An 18,972-nucleotide genomic window follows, 5' to 3' on the forward strand; every position below is an offset into this window, starting at 1 on the left:
TGAGGAGAACTATGGTCATGTTTGTGTACATGTAATTCAATGGTTTAATCTGAGTTGGATTAGTACCAAACTTTGTACACTTCTAGAAAAGGGTTTTTTTTGTCTGACTTAAATATCAGCTGTCTCTGTCTTGGACTGCTTCCACATATGAAGCTGAAGTCTGAACTTTGTGTTTGACGAGTTGCTTTTAAGTTCAAGTCTCTTGCTTGTGAATTTCTGAAATGTATTCTGAGTTTCTGAAATGTAGCTCAATCAAAGGTCAGCATAGTAGTTCCAAACAAATTCAGAGTGTCTTGAATGAACAATTGGCCAAGAAAAAATTTAGCTATATATCCATTTTTTCTGTCTCAGTTTATTCTCTTTTTCAGTTGTTCAGTTTTATTGAAAAAGACCTACAATACAGCAGATACTCTCATAATATAATTTTACTAGCTGTGGCAATTACTGAATTATTCATATGAATATTAAGACGTTGGAAAGAGGTCTGGTCCATTTGGCAATGAAAAGGCCAGCAGGTATTTGTAAAATCATATTTTTAAAAAAGCCCCTGTTGTTCAAAAAAAGGAAATAGTTTGAATTTCCCTGTTTTAGAGCATTAACACCTTGACTAAAAGGTACAGAGCCTTTCCTGAAAGTGCATAAGGTATAATATCCTCATGGTGCAAAAGACTCTACATGACTTTCTGTGACTCTACATGAAAATTCAAAACAGCTCCCAAACAGGAATATATTTTCATATCTGGAGGGTTCTAAGAAGGCAGGCAGGATAAAGGAAAGAAAGATAACAGCAAGCCGTGCTGAATTATGCTTTGCCATACATCCCTAAACACTGTACCTCGAGAGTTACTACCTGGGTTACTTGCACAGAGCTGCAGGTTGGTCACCCTTGGCTGCAGGTGGGCACTGTGGGACATGATGTAGTGAAAGGACTAGCAAAAGGTTAGATAAGCACAGAAAGAAAAAATAATTAAGAAACATCATTTGCACGATGGAAAATGTTATCATATGTGGACTAGTTAATTCTCAGTGTCTGGTAATAAATTCATGAGCATTTGTTGCACAGATTAGAAAAGAAAGTTATTTGAAAGCAGACAATGTCTTTAGGAACATCAGCTGGCAGGAGGTCTGCATCTTCGGTCCCTTTTTTTATTGAATTTACCACTCAGAGAGAAGATGAAAAGTTAGATATGAAGCTAAGGCCTGGTTTTAAAAGCTGAAACTGCCTTTGGGATTTGACTTCCAACACTGGCTTAAAGAAAGTAAAAAAAAAAAAAATTCTTTCCAAGAAGCTGGAGTAACTTTCAGAGTGGCTGGGGAAAGGACATAAGGCATAAGAAAGATGAAATAAGACAATGTTTAAGCATAGGTGGAAGAACAAACAGTCAGAAGTGATAAAGGTTTAAAAATGTCAGGACAAAAACATCAGTGAACGACTGTACAATAAAGATCAACTTCAGGAAGATCATGTGCAGGATACTTCATTAAATATTGAATAAATATTTTATAAATTGTGGAATAGTCTCATAGATAATGCTTCTTATATGTTCTCCCAATATTTTGAGTGATCACTTTTCCTATACAGTCCCAACCCCGTTCCCCATTTCATAACTGGGTGCTGTGGACTTCTGTAAAGTCTCTTCATTCTGCCAGGCAGCTCTATCTCTGCACTAAGAAAAATAATTTTAATCAGGCATGTATTATACTGAATTATATATTGCTCTCTGTATTGGTATAATGGACTACAGTAGTACCCAAAATAGTAATAATTAAAATCATTATTATAAGAGCAGAAAGTGATATTCTTCGATAGAGGCAGAACCTGTCTTTCTATTCCTCTTCCAACCACCACACCTGTACAAGGGCCAAGTTTAAATTGCTACTGACTGGGCACAGGCTTCTGTGAATGGCTGTTTTATATCCCTTTGAGCTACCTAGCTTGTATTAACAGGTCATAAACCTTACAGTTATTGACTACTGCGATCATTCATTTGACAAGCTTTAATCTCACAGCCTGCTGGGAAACCTAGCACCTTTTTTTTTCAATTATTGTTATTTTCAATCCATTTTTCTAAAGTAGCAGGTACTATATACTAGATAAGGTGGATATCAAGCAATTCAAATGTTTTGGGAACTTGCTGGGGCCACAGTTTAACAGCAAGGTAGGGGCAGTGCAAAGCCTGGTAGGACCAACCTAACTCATCTCTGTGTCAAGGGCTACCTCTCAGGGCTCCTTGGCTCTCATCTTCTTGCTGACCCTTACCCATCTGCTCTCTGGGCATATTTGCATTCCAGAGCAATTCACACAGTTCACAGAAATTTGACTTTGAAACAGAAAGAGGCTCTTACTCTGACTGTAATTATCCTTCCATGCTATGCAAGATAGAAAAGGAGCTGAACTGTGTGACACGATCCTTATGAATAGGAGCCCCCTTGCAAGGCTGCTGGAAGGAGTACAGTGTAGTTCCCAGCAGGTTAATGTGCCCATACCACACTTTTGCTAAATCAAGTGTCTGAACTATCTGCATTAAAGCTACCATTGAACTCTTTAGACATACTCTAAAGCATTCCAATCAATTCCAATCTCAATCCATATTCCTGTAATATGGCTCAGAAAGAGCTGTTACCTGCATTAAGTTATTGTGAATTAAAATCAATGCACAAAGCTTGGCAGCATCCTAATAGACCATTGCCACAGGTCACTTTGAAAGAAGTCTTAGTCCCATTGCTGAGAAATGGGAGGAGCTGGGAAGAGGGGCTAACATTCTTTGTTCATTTCTGATAAATACCACTAAACTAAAGACCATAATAAATCCAGAAGCTACCATTTCACTCTGGAGGAAAAAATACTGTTTAAAGTACCGTAACTGAAAGAACAAACTTCATGTCCAGTTGAAGATGACAATAAAAATATCAAAAAAAGTGACAGACTACGCACATGGATAAGAATAGGTCAAATGTAAAATCCCTTTAATAAGGTATTCAGTTTCTGGGATGTGAATGGACTTCTTGCTGTAGATGAGGTGACTTTTCTGTCAGTACAAGTGACTTTCTAATCAATCTGTTTGAAAAGCACAGGATGAGAGAGAATGGTGGTTTTCAGTGCCAGTACGGTTACACATCCCATTGGCACTACAGGATATTGAAAGAGTATAGTATTTAATTATCCAAGATCTTGTAGATTTGAATCCTTTATCTATGTTTTAGTGTTATTAAGAGGTGGGAGCTATGTCATATTTTGCAGGAATTTTATAACTCTTGATAGTGGGAGAATTTCTGTAATGAAAGAATGAAATGTTTCAATTAAATTTTGGTCATTGATTCTAACATGAATTAATGTATATTATTGTTCAATTAAAAATAACAAGCTGCTGTGCTGTTCCTAGCCAAATAAAATCCCCAAAACAGTGGTCAATAAAGCACTTGAGGAAATTAAGTATTTGGGGCTGCAAATTTCACTAAAATCTTTTGAGGAAGGAAATGCAAAGTCACTAACATTTAAAAGGGGGGCATTAATTATTTTATGAGTCAAGGAAAAAGTGATTTTGCCTTGCAACAAGACAATAGCATCTTGTGCTTGAAAATATTTTGTTTATAGTTTACAAGACTTAGTGTTTCCTGTTGGTTATAATGGCTGTGCTTGGTCATCCAGCAGCCATTGGAAGGGAGCTGAGAAATCTAGTAATAAGAGTGAATTTCAGTTTGGGGAGCAGTTTCTTAACATTTGGAGGGAATGGGAGTTTTTAAAGTGTCACAGTGAATATTTACTTCACGAGATTGCCAAGGCTCATCCTGGGCTATGGGAATGGTTTAATGTGCCTGTCCACTGTTTCAAAGAGTCAGTGTCAAGTACAGATTGACAGTCTTGCCCACAACTGAGCTTCATTTCTTGCTTTCTTTTTTCTCACTACTTTCAGTAGAGAAAAAGGGAAAATTTAATGAATGCAGTCCTATTGAATGAATACAGTGTGTTCAGAAATTTTTGATGAGTAGACACAGAGGTCATTTTCATATGCTTTATGAATGCTAACCACCCATATAATTACCTAATTTCAAAACTCTCTTCATAGAATCATTTAGGTTGGAAAAGACCTTTAAGATCATAAAGTCCAGCCGTTAACCCAGCTCGGCCAAGCCCACCACTAAACCATGTCCCAAAGTGTCACATCTACACATCTCTAACATCTACAAATGTCTCCAGTGATGGTGACTCCACCACTGCCCTGAGCAGCCTGCTCCAAAGCTTGACAACACTTTCAGTGAAGAAATTTTTCCCAATATCCAAAGTAATCCTCCCCTGCCACAACTTGAGGCCATTTCCTCTTGTCCTGTAGTTAGTTTCCTGGGAGAAGAGGCCAATTCCCACCTTGACACGACCTCCCTTTACATATCTGTAGAGAGCAGTTATGTCCCTCTGAGCCTCCTTTTCTCCAGGCTAAACACCCCCAGCTCCCTCAGCTGCTCCTCACAGGACTTGTGCTCCAGACCCTCCACCAGCTCCGTTGCCCTTCTCTGGTGTAGTGAGGGGTTTAAAACTGAACAAAGGATTCTTCTAAAGGTAGTAGAAACACATAAGGCTCCAATTTGTGCTGTAAATCCCAATAGTGTTTAGTTTCTCTCACTTTAAAAGACAATAACATTTTCCTTACTGAATATTTTCTGTACGCTGCCCTCTATAGGAAGTTTTTTGTCCATGCTAAGGGGCAAAGAGGATTCAGCTGACCAGGAAAATAATCCAAACCATTCTGTTTTGCTTTTGCTTTTTCATTTGTAAAGTACATCCTAGATTTTTAGCACGTTTATATTTAGAGCAAGCAAAAGACCGTCACAAATAAGTGCAGCAGAGCAGTGTATCATAGCCCCATATGATTTCTATCCTGAAATAAGTCTCAGCTTTAAGCCACAGAATCCACACTTGTAATTGCAGAGAAAATCTACCTCACTGCCCATTGAGTGATCTCATAATGAGGTGGTGGGCGCGGGTAAAATCATGAACAGCTGAGCTAAGACCACAACTTCCTTGTAAACAGCCCAGTGCACACAACTTTTTTCTTCCTCTCATGTATTTAATTAGGGTGCTGTCTTTAAGATCTGAATGGGGCTTTTCTGTTCTTTCAATAAAGTTTTCTGTAATTTGTCCAAAAAGAGAGGATCTTTACAAAAACACTGGACCTTTAAAACTTGATTTTCATTGAGGAACTAAAAGATTACTATCAAAGCTTGGAATTTAAAGTCACTATTCTACTGGCTAAAAATCATCCCAAATAGAGACTCTGGGTTTAGGGAACTGAACTTCTGAAAAGCAATTATTCTTTTGTTCTCCCTCCCTGCCTCCTCTAAGGCTGGAATTTATTGCTTGACTTTATCATCCACATCTGTAGCACAGCTACAAACAAATGTTTCTCTTTGATTGTCTAATTAATTAACACAACCAAGTTAAACTCAGCCTAATTGTTCTTTTCCGCTATTTAGCTTGAGTATTGCTCTGTTTTCAAGTGTGAAGGCCTTCTGTGCCCAAAAGCTTTTCTCTCCTTTCCTATTTTTAACTTTATTAGGGGGTATAGTAAAGAATATAAAAAGATTACTCCAAACCAGATATTTTATCCAAATTATTGGTACGTCTGAGAATTTCATCAGAGTAAATAAGAACTGTATTTTGTATTTTTAAATCTTAGACTCTTGAAGCATTTAGCAAATTGTCCTGGTTTTGGCCAGGACAGGGTTAAGTTTTGCAGTAGCTAGGAGGGGGCATAGCTAGGACCCTGAGGTTATGCTATACCATCTCACATCAGTTTCCAGGGGTGCTGGGAATGTTAAATTATATCAGTCTTAATACGTAGCATGTTGTTAACCTATGTCAGTCTTATTGTGTGGCTTCTTCCTTAAAACGTGTGATAATTGAGAAATGAATGGAGACAAACATTTTCTTGAACTACTTCCCCCAAAGTACTTGTACAACATGTCATCTTCCCAAAGTTTTCCCTTTTTTATGCCATGTTGCCTTAATCTTGTGTTCACCTTTATCCTTCCTAAGGTGTGCTAGTCTAATATTTTGCAGTTTCTCTTGCTTGGGGGGGACATGAGCACCTCTGAAGCCAAACTTTGTCTTCCTACAGCCATAAAAAACAATATGCATAGCTTCACCCAATATAACCTTTAGCTGTCTGCTGCTGACTTTCATGTTGCTGCAGGCGGTATTGGCTGTGTGGCGCTTAGCTGTCCACCGGGGTAAACCCACAGTCCTGTGTAAAATCCACCAGGTCTTAAACCCATCCTCCTTTGGGTCAGGGCAGCACAGCTTTGATCCCAAGAAGAAGCCAGGCAGTGATAATTGTAGAACTATTTTGAAAAGGAACCCTTATTATTGGCTTAGTAGTGCTGCATTCTGTTGACAAAGGGGGCATGTTGAAGGTAAAGTTGAACAAAAATACCCCCTCCCTTAAAGGATCTCCACTGAGGTTGGGTGAAAAACCATCCCCTAAATCTACTGGGTGCCTATGGGGTTCAGTGAGGCAGATCAGCCTTGCAAAAACAAGAAGCTATGGTTGAGCAACCTGTCCTTTTTGTTTTTTGTTCCTCAGCCATGAATGTTGTGACTTGTTTGCTTTTCCAGACCTCCCTTTCACAGGCTTTATAGGCTGTGAAGTCTTCTTTTGCCTTACAAGACCCCTAGAGAGGTGTCTCCAAAAGGAAGAAAAGGAGAAGCAGGAGCAGTGGCCTTCCTTGGATCAATTTACTGTATTCTGGAACAGTTTAGGTTTGACGGGACTCTTGGGTGGCAGCTGAGTGCAGCAGAGTAAATGTTAGAGCAGGTTTTTGGAATGGTGTCCAGGGGAGTTTTGAGCATCTCCAAGGATGGCAATTGTATGGATTCTCTGATAAAGACCTTCTTACATAGTCTGAATCAACACTTGCTTTGGAGAGAAAGTGTATCAGGATTTTCCTGAATTTATTGGGGTCGAATGGAACTTTCATTATCCAGGTGAATTTTTCCACCTCCAGACTCATCAGTTAGCTCAGCTGTTTTTCACACCTACTTTCTACAAGTTCATCATTATCCTTGCTGCTTTGCTTTGTGTATTTTCTTTCTGCAAATTCAGCTTTCTCAAGGATGGAAACAATTGTTTTAACATCCATATTGTAGGGATGCATACACCATTCCATAGCTCCTGTGGCACCCTCCCAAAAAAAAAAGGACAACTGGCATAGTTTCAGCCTGCCGCATTTATGAGGGGAAAATATCAAGACAAATATTTTTGTCCTCTTTCAATGCATTCTCAGAAATATAAACAATTACACCAAAAAAAATCATAGCAGTAGATTGGTTTAGTTTTGCTTGGAATATGATTAAATTATTTGCTGCTCCAGACTTCAACAAAAATTGGGAAGTGTTAGTTGCTTTGCATAAAGCTGATTGACTGTTTATATTTCATTACATATATATAGAACACTGGACATCGGGGCTTTTTGTCAATCTCTCAACAGCAAACAATATTGCGTTGCTCAATAAAGGACTGATATTAGTTGTGACAAACTGCATTTTAAACAGTGCATTAAATCACTACAGTGAGCAACTGGGTAGAAAATCAGTTTATGAGCAACTATGTTCTAAATAATTTAGTGATAAAAATTAATCCTTTCTAATATGAAAATTATCAACTTCTAAAACATCCTTTGTACACATAAATCTTTAGAATTTTGTGCATACTCTGTTTAGATTGATAAACTACCATGTTTGTTTTTTGCAGAAGCATTTCTTCCCAGCAATTTTGAGTCTTATTTACGGAATCTATCATTCAGGTGATCAGCAAGACTGAATTCATTTTGCGCTCTCATTTAAGAGAGGCTTTCACCAACTTAGTCTCAATTTATTCAATGTTCTTGGAACCTGGGCACTGGAAAACAACTTTAAATATTCATTTTACTTTCGCTCCTCCATTTTTAGTCAATTTCACTGATGTTGGATAATATGGAAGAAAGAAATTCTATCTGACAACTAGAAATAATAACTTGAGGCAGTCCACCCTTAATGCTTTTTTTTTGGTCAGGGATGGGGTTGTTTGGTTCATTTTCTACTTGTTTTGGGTTTGGGTTTTTTTCTGGATTTCCTGGAGTCAGAAAAGAACATCCTGTCACTGCACTCTGGTTGCATCCTTTCTTCTTTGGCAGCACCCTCAGCATGTGGCTGTCCTTGAGAATATTTACTCGAGCATTTGCAAATTATGTTTTCTTATTTCAAGAACATCCTGCTTGCAATTCAGTGACACTTGTTCATACAGAAGGACATTCCAACAAGCTAAAAATAGTAGTGAGGTATAGGCTTAATGAAAAAATTGTGAAAATGCTTTGGCTTTAAAGTAATTTGCACATATAAGTAGTAGAGTAATAAAGAAATATTTTAAACACTACCAAGAATTCCACTGGAGAAACAATGAAAGTTTGGGCCACAAATACTGCAAAAAATCAATTCTGTTTTCTTCGATATATTTGTGGGTTTTGCAGACCAGGACAAAGTGGTCAGGGAGTGGTTTCATGTGCTTGTCCTGGCCAAGCCATGACAAGTCAGAACTAACTTTTTTGCACCTCAGAAAAGGTGTTTCTGTTAACCTCATATGAAATTAAATTGCCATGTAATGAATTAAAAGGATGACATGTAGCATATTTTAAAAATTACCTAAGTGTTACAGTGCCTCCATGCTTTTTGGGATGATTTAATATTTTGCTCTACTTAGATCAGGCAGGTGTTTTCAGAGAAAATAAAGAACAAGCACAAGTGAAATCCATCTATGGCAAATATACATTGTTTGCTCTTAGATATATGATCTCTCTTTGTGTGTCATTTAAATAAAAAGTGAAGGGGAATGTGTAGAAATCGCACAACAGAAAGAATAACAGAATAGAGAAAACTATTACAAGTCTTTGGAAAAGTAAGAAGAAAAACGTTTTTTGGAGATCTGAACTTTCAGTATCAGCTTTTGATATCTATTTGTATCCTTTATGATGGTCAAGTTTTAGATGAATAGTCATGAATCATTCTTATAAACAGCCTTAAGTCCTATAATTGATAGTCCCTAAACTAATCAAATGGAATTTCTTCGGATAGAACTATTTAAATTTAGCTGACCTATATTCAGGGTTCAGTAGAAGGACAAGAGCAATACATGTTTCAGTTTTGCCATGTTTTTCTTTCCTTACAACATGAATTAGTGGTTGCATTAGGTACAATGTTTGCCCAGCTAGTGGAAAATGGCAGTTCTGTTGAATCCTCCATATTTATGGCCAGACACTGAGTATATGTCTGTCCTGCTGACCATAAGTGTGGTCAGCAGGCATTACTAAAAAGCATTTCAGTTGAAATGTTACAGCAGAAGATCTACTTCTGAAATATGTAATAGAGAATAAAATTTCTCTGTTGAAGGAAATCCAACAAAAAATAGCATTTCACAGAATGTAAGGGGCACTGCTAACTATGTATTTTAGAAAAGTTTTGTATAAGTAATATTTGAATAGTCCCTCCTTTTGTTTAAAAAGCCTCCAGCACCCAAACGTGGCATATAATTGCTTTATTAACAGATTCCTCCTTTGTTGTTTTTTTAGGAAGAGCCCTTTGTCATGGTGTCTGAAAATGTTCTGGGGAAACCAAAGAAGTATCAGGGCTTCTCAATAGACGTGTTGGAAGCCTTGGCCACTTACCTCGGCTTTAAATACGAAATTTATGTAGCACCAGATCACAAGTATGGGAGTCCTCAGGATGATGGGTCATGGAACGGCCTGATAGGAGAACTGGTGTTTAAGGTAAGGTCATTAATAATTTACTGATTAAAGCTGTGTGATACAGTTAAGGAATATGTGGTATGTTCTGTTTGCATCAGCCAGTAACCTTTTTTTATGAGTAATTGATAGCACTTCTTTTCTTGCGTGTTGCCAGACCTTGATAACGTCCATTGGGCAGTACCAAAAAAAGCTGGAAATAACACTTGCTAGTAACTGTTTAAGAGGCAAGGCAATCTCTTTTTTTCCACCCAAAGTAAAATCTAAATGCGGTCAAATAATGGGATGTGCATTATCCTAATTAGTTTGGCAATACCTGACACAAATGAGTTGAAGAGGCTGTTCAAAAGAGGAAAAATTGGTGTTGCAGTAATTAGTGATACATTACATAAATAACGTATAGCACTTAGAAAAATGTTGGCGTGATGAATACGTGAAGTATATAATCAACAGAAAATGTTTTATTGATATATAATGATACATTATGTAGATGTATGAATCAAGAGTAATATTTATTCTGTAATTAATAATCCATTTAGTCTACTTAATTTGACATTAATTGTTCAATATTATATAATAAATAAATTGAACCAAATGCATATGCAATATTTTCCTTTTCTTTTTTTTGCCCACTCCTCTCATCTTACTTGTTTGCAGTTTCTCCCTGCAAACAGAGAGAGAAGACTAGGCTGGCTCTATTCTGCTGGTGCCTCAGTTGTACCATGAATATATGTATTTTATTTGCTCATAATTAACATGTGAAGGCAGCTTTTACAGTTATTGAGACCTACATTTGTTGTGCTTCCTTAAAGAACTGGAGCAGATATTCATGTAAATAACATAGACATTGTCTATAGAAGTGTTTTTCCAAATCTGCATGTGGAATTTAATTCACAAGCACAGCAAACAGAAAGGAGAATCACAGTCAGATACAGGACCTAAGACTTGTAATAAAGAAAAAGAAAATATTTTTTTTTAAAAAAAAGTAAGTATTATCCTCCATGGGTTAAAATTACTGATAGGTTTAACCTATTCTGCCTTCCTACGCCGGCAGCCTGTTGGAAAGGAAAAAAACCAGCTACTCATTCTGTACCCATAACAACTTTCATACAGCTACACTGTAATAATAAACTTCCTTTGCCATCTCCCTATGTCTTTATGAAGCTGGAAGGTGGAATTGTGTATTCACAAATGGTAAGCTGGACACAGCTAAAGAAGTAGATTTTCTGTCATCTTCTAAACCTTGGCAACTGAAAATCCCTCATCTAATTTTGAGATGTAGCACCACAATGGCCCACTGATTTCTTTTTAACCATTCTTTCTGCCTCTAAATCTGATATTATGCTACACCCTACTCTCTACAGTACTCATCAGGCCACTGTCTTACACAGACTGGAGGGGTCTCAGTCCTAGATGGTCTGGAAATGGAAGTGGGCCTGGAATGTTTTCTATTTATTGGCAATGAATGATTCGTAAGGCAGAACTCATAACAACTGAAATGGCTCAAAGGAAAAACATGTATAGTATTCTTGTCCCCTTGGCAGGCAGGGATTCAAAGAATAGCTCTTTGAAGGTGGTAACCCCCTAGATCTGTAAATTGATGTCTCGAGTGCAACAGATTTATCAGTCTGATTTTGCTGTAAATGAGCCTTTGTGGACATGAAATCTTTCTGTTCCATTACAGTGCATGAAGAGTTAATGGAACTGCATTTGGAATTCAAAACCCATGTTTTCCCTATACTGTGGCACTGTATAATTTTTCATCTTCCTTACCCCTATATAATTAATTAGCAGTAAAGGTTCACTGTGTCCTTCTCTCCCATTCTCTGTCCCTCTCAAGGCAAAAGAACTGCTGGGCGAGCAGCCAGCGTCTATCTACCCCTTACCAAGTGCAAGCTGTTCTTAAAGACTGCTTTCTTATTTACTGTGAACTGAGTTCTGCTCCCAGACCCAAAATTTCCATCCGCTTGGCAACTTTATAAGGGGAGGTAGAGGAGCAGAGAATAGTTTTAAATTAAAGGCCTAACGTGTTTGAAACATAGCATTTCCTTGTTTTCCCAACCAAGTTTTACGTGATAGTCTGGCCAACAAGTGGAGGAATTCCAGGAACAGTGGGAGTACTCTTTGCCTGTTAGTGTGTCAGCCAGGAATGAGTTCTGCAAGAGACAAGTCTCACTCAAGGGTAATGGAAAATAGCTGCCTTCTCTTTTTGAGTGCACAGAATCATACAACTGTTCAGCTTGGAAAAGACCTTTAAGATCATCAAGTCCAACTGCTAAACCAGTACTGCCAAGTCAATCACTAAACCATGTCCCAAAGTGCCACATCTACTTGTCTTTTAAATCCCTCCAAGGGGAGTGACTCAACCACTTCTCTGGGCAGCCTGTTCCAATGCTAGGCCAACTTTTCAGTGAGTGAAGTTCTCCCAACATCTCCTGGCACAACTTGAGGCCATTCCCTCTTGTCCTATTGCTTGTTACTAAGAAGATGGATCCCTCCCTTGCTACAGCCTCCTTCCAGGTAGTTGTAGAGAGCATCTCATTGAGAAGGGTGTCTGTGGCCACCACAGAAGATGTGCCATATGAAATAGCAGTTGCTGCGGCAACCACATGATTTCTGTGTTCAAGATCAATATTCACTGCTTGCATTAACCATCTTCAGTGTGCAGCAGTCACTGGTGCAGGTCCTGGTATCAGGGAGAGCAGTCCCAGGCTGATCTTGTTTGCAGCAGCCCTGCTGGAGTTGGATAGCAGGGCAGGAACCCAGCTGTTCCAAGTACATGCCCTGGGCCCACAGCTGGCTTTGCAGACATGACCCTGAGCCAAGTTCACTCTGTTCCAGCTTTGAAGACAAGGTTTCTGTTGGCTGCTAAAATAGGAGCTGGAATCAGCAGCACATAGTAAGTGGTCTTTAATTTGAACTTGGAAACTGATTCAAGCCTCCCCTCCTTTGACTGTCAAGACCTATATTAGGTACACATTTGGTCTATGCATGTTTTCTAGTCAAAATAACCTGAATGTAAACATGCCATACAAAGCTTTCTGTTTCCTAAACATCTGAACTAGGTGGTCTTCAGAGAGTAAATGCTCTTTGAGAGAAACACGTGGTGCTCTTGTCCCTCTCCTGAAGAATGACGAGGGCTCTCACTGCATCTTGTAGAGCTTCATCTTGCAAACAGGATTAGTTCAGCAGCCCTTCATGGAGAGGCTAAAGCCATCTCAAGGGAGCAGTGCTTTACCACAAATCTCTCTTGCTGTTAATTATCTGTGTCTTCTCACAGTGATTCCTTTAGTTGCCCTCTATCCAGATTGCCTGAGGGATAAGCCTGTGTGACAGACAAGAAAAGTGGCTAATGCCACTTCCGGGAGAGCACAGTAGGCTTTCCAGCATGAGTGGGCTTTCTGGTGATATTCACATCCATCAAGCATTGCTTTTCACATCTCGACGTGCTACCTTGATTGCAAGGACTTTTTTTCCAATGAGGAGCCATGAGGAAGCAAATAGCATAGGGAAAACAGCCTGATTCCACTTAAGCCCATCAGAAAAGGGAAAATACATGCTTAATCATTCCTAAGGGAAACTGCAAATCAAGTAGAAACCTCTTATGAGGCTCTTTTTTTATTGCACCTTCCCAAGATGGGTAGCATAAGAAGGAAGAAATCATACAGGAAGGATGAAGTGAGAAGAAAAAACAATAGCTGAGTAAAAGGAGAATTATTTGGATCTATGTGTGTTAACTTGAGTAAAAATATCTCTCTGATTGGTTTTTGCATGTCCGTGTTAATAACTGTGTATTGTGGGACTGCATTTTATCACTTCTAGCATATGTTGAAACTTGATTTAACATTGAAAGTGGATAAAATGAAGGGCCTCACAGGACCAGTTTAGAATAGGTTCATTTATTTTCCCTGTATTTGATCATGAACCACAGGAATCATCAGAAGATTGCTTTCCATGTGTATGAGATGTGCTTGCTACAGTAGTAGCTTAGGGACATTTCAGGGATTTCTAGGCTTTGCTGATAAGCTGGTTCTGTGACACCAGTAGCAATGCTATCAGACCCATTTGGTCATTTCTTCTGGATTTTCTCATTCTGGTTATGTTGCTCTACAATGGCCTCAGGAGAACTGCTGCTAAGGAAGATAAATATAAATTCCTGTCCAGGTGACAGAGAGCGAAATAATGCCCTCTGCTGTTTTTTTCAATCTGTTTCAGGAGTCACAGTTTCATTCATGAGAAACGTGTAAGACATATGATGCTTGTTTGATTTTGGCACTGCAAAAACTTAGTGCGTGGAGAGCTATACATGTTTATAATTCATATTGGCAGCTTTATATCTAAATATTGACATAATTGCATGCATTTGCCTTCCTATCTCAAAAGCACTAAGTGAACCTTTACTTCTTCAAACTGATATCTTCTCTGATCCAATCTGACATGTTAATGATGAGCATTTAATTTTTTTCATCTTCCAGTTTTGAAACAAGATGACAGAGTCTATATGTAATCAAGAATGCTCACTATCAGTAAATCAAGTATCAAGTGAAGCTTAAGCTTGATTTTGTGCTAAAAGTGTAGTTTTCTGGGAAACTGGTGTTTATGATCCAATTTAGTAAGTTTAAGAATATGAGTTGTCATATTTCAGTGTAGCTTTTTGTTTGTTTGTTTTGAAAGCTGAACATCAGAGTGCTAAGAAGTCAGGATTTGTATCTCTCCTTTCTCTTTTTCACTTTGCTACCTCTCAGGAAGTAAAGACATATAGAATCACAGAATGGCTTAAAGATCATTTAATTCCAACCCCGCTGCCATGGGCAGGACATCTTTCACTAGATCAGGTTGCTCAGAGTTCTTCCTTGAACACTTCCAGGGATGGGGCATCCACAGCTTCTCTGGACAGCCTGTGGCAGTGTCTTACCACCCTCACAGTAAAGAATTTCTAAGATCCAGTCTAAACCTACTCTCTTTCAGTTTACATTTCCCCCCATCCTGTCACTCTAGGCCATTGTAAAAAAAGTCTCTCTCCATCTTTCTTGTAGGCTTCCTTCAGGCACAGGAAGGCTGCAATTAGGTCACCTCAAAGTCTTAATTAAATATGTAGCGTATAAAGTACCAAGACACAACTATATCACTATTGTTGCTGCAGTGCAACAAAGGAAATGTGACATTTCCATTAACACAATATTGTTCACTGTCATAGTTGGTTGATAACTGGAGTGGAACCATAATTCTGGGGAATGCAGAGAGCCTGCTTCCCAGAGACGCAAATTAGAAGTAGTATATCCATAAATTCCATGTGGTCTGGTTTTTTCCTTTAATGGTCTTCAATGTATTTAATGGAAAAAAAAATTCCTGTAAAAAGGAGGGGAAAACAGAAAAAAATTCTATTAGTCATACAGTCAACTATTATTTGGTAAAAGTATCTATACTGGTGTATGCCGTTTTTCAGTAGAAAATCTTTCAACATCTTACAACAATGCAACTTGAATGAGAAACTCAATGATCTAGTAGGGTAGGGAAGTATTTTAGTAATATGCTGATAACTAATAACCCAGCTAATTTAATGAGCAGAGGCTGAGTCTAGGACTTTTTTTTTCACATGTCCTCCTTTACCCCTAAATTCCTATTTTGCTTTTTGATATACATTCAGGGAAAAAGCCCCAAACCTATGCTATTCATTAAATCTAATTGTAATTTCCTGTTTGACAACTATTGGACTTTTATATTTGTAAATTCTTTCTAAAACATATTTATGTTCACAGTTGTGGAAAACAGTTCAGGTGCTGGCTGGTTTGCATCCTTCTCATTGGAGCTAGGACTTGACTGTCAGCAGATGCTGTGAATCACTTGAGTCACTTGTTAAACAGAAGTTATATGATGAGAGGATAGAGAGACTCAGATAACCTGAACATTTCCATAGGCAATTCTAATTACTGACTGAGTTTGTTGCTGCCCATGGGCCAAGGGCAGTTGAATCATCACTCACAAGAATTTGGTAGGAAGGGACCTGAAGTGAATTCGTGAAGCCATGGTTTCAGCTGTGCTCATCAACACAGCTTCACTTACGACACCAGGGAATTTAACACACAAATTAAAGCTGAAGCTCTAATTCACAGCTTTTAAGAAAATCAATATTTTCAAACCCTTTTTTGTCCAAATCATCAGGCTTCCAGCTAGGCTCTGCCACTTTCTCAAGCCAGTGAACAATCAATATAAAGTTAAAGTAACGTCATTTAAGCTGAAGTCTTAAGAGGACTGTGGTTAGGAGTATGTTTGTACCATGGGCCGCAGAGTGTTCTGCACATCGTATTAAAAGAGTCTAGTTGATTTACAAAATTTTCTAATCAGCTTCAGCTGCCATACCTTCCCACTCAATATTTCAAATCACATATCTAAGGAACTAGGAATCTCTGCCTTCTTTGGGCAAGAAGGAAATTCAAGAATTAATAAAATGACTCAGTACTTTCAAGTTTTTTTGCTCTCCTCACCCTCTTCCAAAGGACCCCACACTGCTCTAGGCAGAACAAAAATGGATTAAATCAAGGTAGTAGAAGTTTAAATATTTTAAGTACTCTTTTGTCATATTAAAACATCTAGAATTCACAGTCTTATTGCTCAGTATTTGTGCTTTTTAAAATGGTATTCATGTGTCCACTTTAAATAACCTTTCTTGTTTTCACTGAAGTTCTAATTGTACCTGTAAAAAATAAAGTAGCCAGAGTCCACCAAGTGAGGTTTGCTTGCAGAAACTAAGACACATGTTATATCTACCTTGTCACCTTTCTGTGCTCACATATATGATGCTGAAGACCTTGGTCCTGGCATCTGATTCTCCCTAAGCTTAGCTGCTATAAATGACAGAGGAACAAAGATCTTTTTGTTAGCTCCTACTTATGCACATTGTTTTCTCCCCCTCTCCTCAGCGAGCTGACATAGGGATCTCTGCCCTAACCATCACCCCGGACAGGGAAAATGTGGTGGACTTCACAACACGTTACATGGACTACTCGGTGGGCGTGCTGCTGCGCAAGGCAGAGAAGACAGTGGACATGTTTGCCTGCCTGGCCCCGTTTGACCTCTCCCTGTGGGCCTGCATTGCTGGCACAGTGCTCTTAGTCGGGCTCCTGGTCTACCTCTTGAACTGGCTCAACCCCCCACGCCTTCAGATGGGGTCCATGACGTCTACAACTCTCTACAACTCCATGTGGTTTGTCTATGGATCCTTTGTGCAACAAGGTAAGAGACAGAGGGAGGCTCTGCCTCTGAGAGAAAATCTGTATGTCCTCCCCATTGCTGTAGAGACCTTCCTCTTCCCTGCCTCCCTCCCACAGCCCACAAGAGCTGGGAGGATTGGAAAGCCTTGTGCTAAAAGATTTCCTAGATATCTGGCTGCCCTATGTGAGAACCGTGAGAAGTTCGGAGCACTACATGCTAGCTTGTGATTTGTTTTTTTGTTATTACAGAAAAGTGATTTTGCTCTGACTAAAAAAGAGTATTGCTCATCATTTGCTGGAGAATTATTCAACATTAACAAGTGTTATGTTCTTACATAGGCAGAGAATGCTGGGATTTGGATTTTGGACTAAGTTTAGACTAGTCAGCAGTGCTGAACGATCTTACTGTGTCTGATAGTCTTTCCTCCCTCTTCTGATTTATCTCAATTTTCCTATATAATGTTTAGATTCAAGCTTCTCTGGCCTTCCTGATTGCTTTCTCAATCCCCTCTAGCATCTGGTGTAGCCCAGGCTGTTCCCCACTTCTGCTTATTTTCCCAAGTCCTTCACAACCTTACTCTTCTGGCAGAGTTTTAATCATGCATCCTAAAGACATCAGGGACTGCAGATCTTGGCTGGTATATAGTACTTAGGATTCTGGTCTACAAGTTGGGGTTGTAGTGCAAAGTGGAATAAGAAAATACAGCTTAATATAAGAGCAAAAGGGGGTTTAGATAATAACACTCGACAGCAAAACAGAATGAACACCTTCTTGCTTATCCATGTAATTGTTCCTCAGTCACTGCTGGCACTGCAGGTACACCTGTTTTAATTTCATAGAACATCTGCTCTACAAAGAGCCATGGCCACTACAGCCCCAAACTCACAGACAGTTCCTTGTGTTTTAACCTGAATTTGGATGGAACGCTGTAGGTAAAGGGGTCATATTTACATAACACTGGCAACATGTTATTTAGCATTACATTATTCTTGTTTCGAAACAATCAGATGACACCCACAAAAGCTAAAGGTATCCATAAAAATCAAGTATGAAGCTCCTAGAAGGGTAAAAAAAGCTAAATTAATGTCACTATCCAAAAAAAGAAGAAATTATATTTTAAGTTTCCACAAGAGGGGTGATTTTAAACACATGAGCATAGAGACATTACTTTTAAAATTATCATTTGCATTGAGCAGTAATGACCAGCTGAGGAAGACCTGAAGAGATTGTTTCAGGGGTTTTGTGATTTTCTTTTTTTTTGTTGTTTTTAATAACACCAAAGACTTCAGAGTAGCTGAGACCTATGGAAGTTTTTTGAATATGTATAGGTGGGGTTATAAAGCCTTCTATCTAAAACATCCCCAGTGTAACTGTTTAGGGAATCCAGCTGTGTGAGAGCAGTTGGTCTGTTACAGAATGAGAATCATTACATCTGTCCTCCTGTTAGGTTAGAACTTGTGAATTAGTTTCCTTACTGCATGAATGTGAGTCATTCTACACAGGTTTATTAGTCTGAGCATCCCTGCTGTACTCTCAACATGAGTCCCTAAAAGCTTTCTAGGAGACTGCCCAGCAAAGGTTCAAAGGCGGCACAGCTAGTTTAACACACTTCAGTCTGAAAAATTGTTAACCTGAATTGTTTGCCTCATGGTTTACCCAAGGAAGCCTGTGTTGCCTGGTTTCCTGAAATTTCCTAACTCATAGATCCAGAGTGGACCAAAAGGGAGCCCTTCAATAGATGCTCAGTTAGCCCAAAAAGAAAAGGATTTTTTGACCAGTCAGTGAAAATGAGTGCTTAAGGAGGGCTCAGAGAGAAGCCTTGAATTCAACATGAAGTTGAGGAAGAAGTTAGATGAAAAGAAGTGGGACCAGGCGACAAAAATAACAGAATTCAACAGTGACCAAAAAAAAAAAAAAAAAAAAAAAAGGAAAGAAAAGGAACTTATTTGAGCAGATCTGCATCCATTCCGTATGGTAAGAGGGATGTGAGGT

At 38.7% G+C, this 18,972-nt stretch overlaps 1 protein-coding gene across 1 annotated transcript in view; it reads left to right on the forward strand.

The window, feature by feature from the left end:
- The window catches only part of LOC121673266 (glutamate receptor ionotropic, delta-2-like), a 212,061-nt gene that overhangs the window by 69,701 nt on the left and 123,388 nt on the right, over positions 1–18,972 (forward strand). The window contains exons 5-6 of the mRNA XM_042046431.1: positions 9,595–9,792; positions 16,689–17,001. Coding sequence (XP_041902365.1) covers positions 9,595–9,792; positions 16,689–17,001 — 511 coding nt within the window. The remainder of the gene's footprint in view (positions 1–9,594; positions 9,793–16,688; positions 17,002–18,972) is intronic.

Source organism: Corvus kubaryi, unplaced genomic scaffold (genome assembly GCF_017639235.1).
Source record: "Corvus kubaryi isolate FWS band 111438036 unplaced genomic scaffold, C.kubaryi_AGA036_p1.0 65304, whole genome shotgun sequence".
Classification (NCBI taxonomy): Eukaryota; Metazoa; Chordata; class Aves; order Passeriformes; family Corvidae; genus Corvus; species Corvus kubaryi.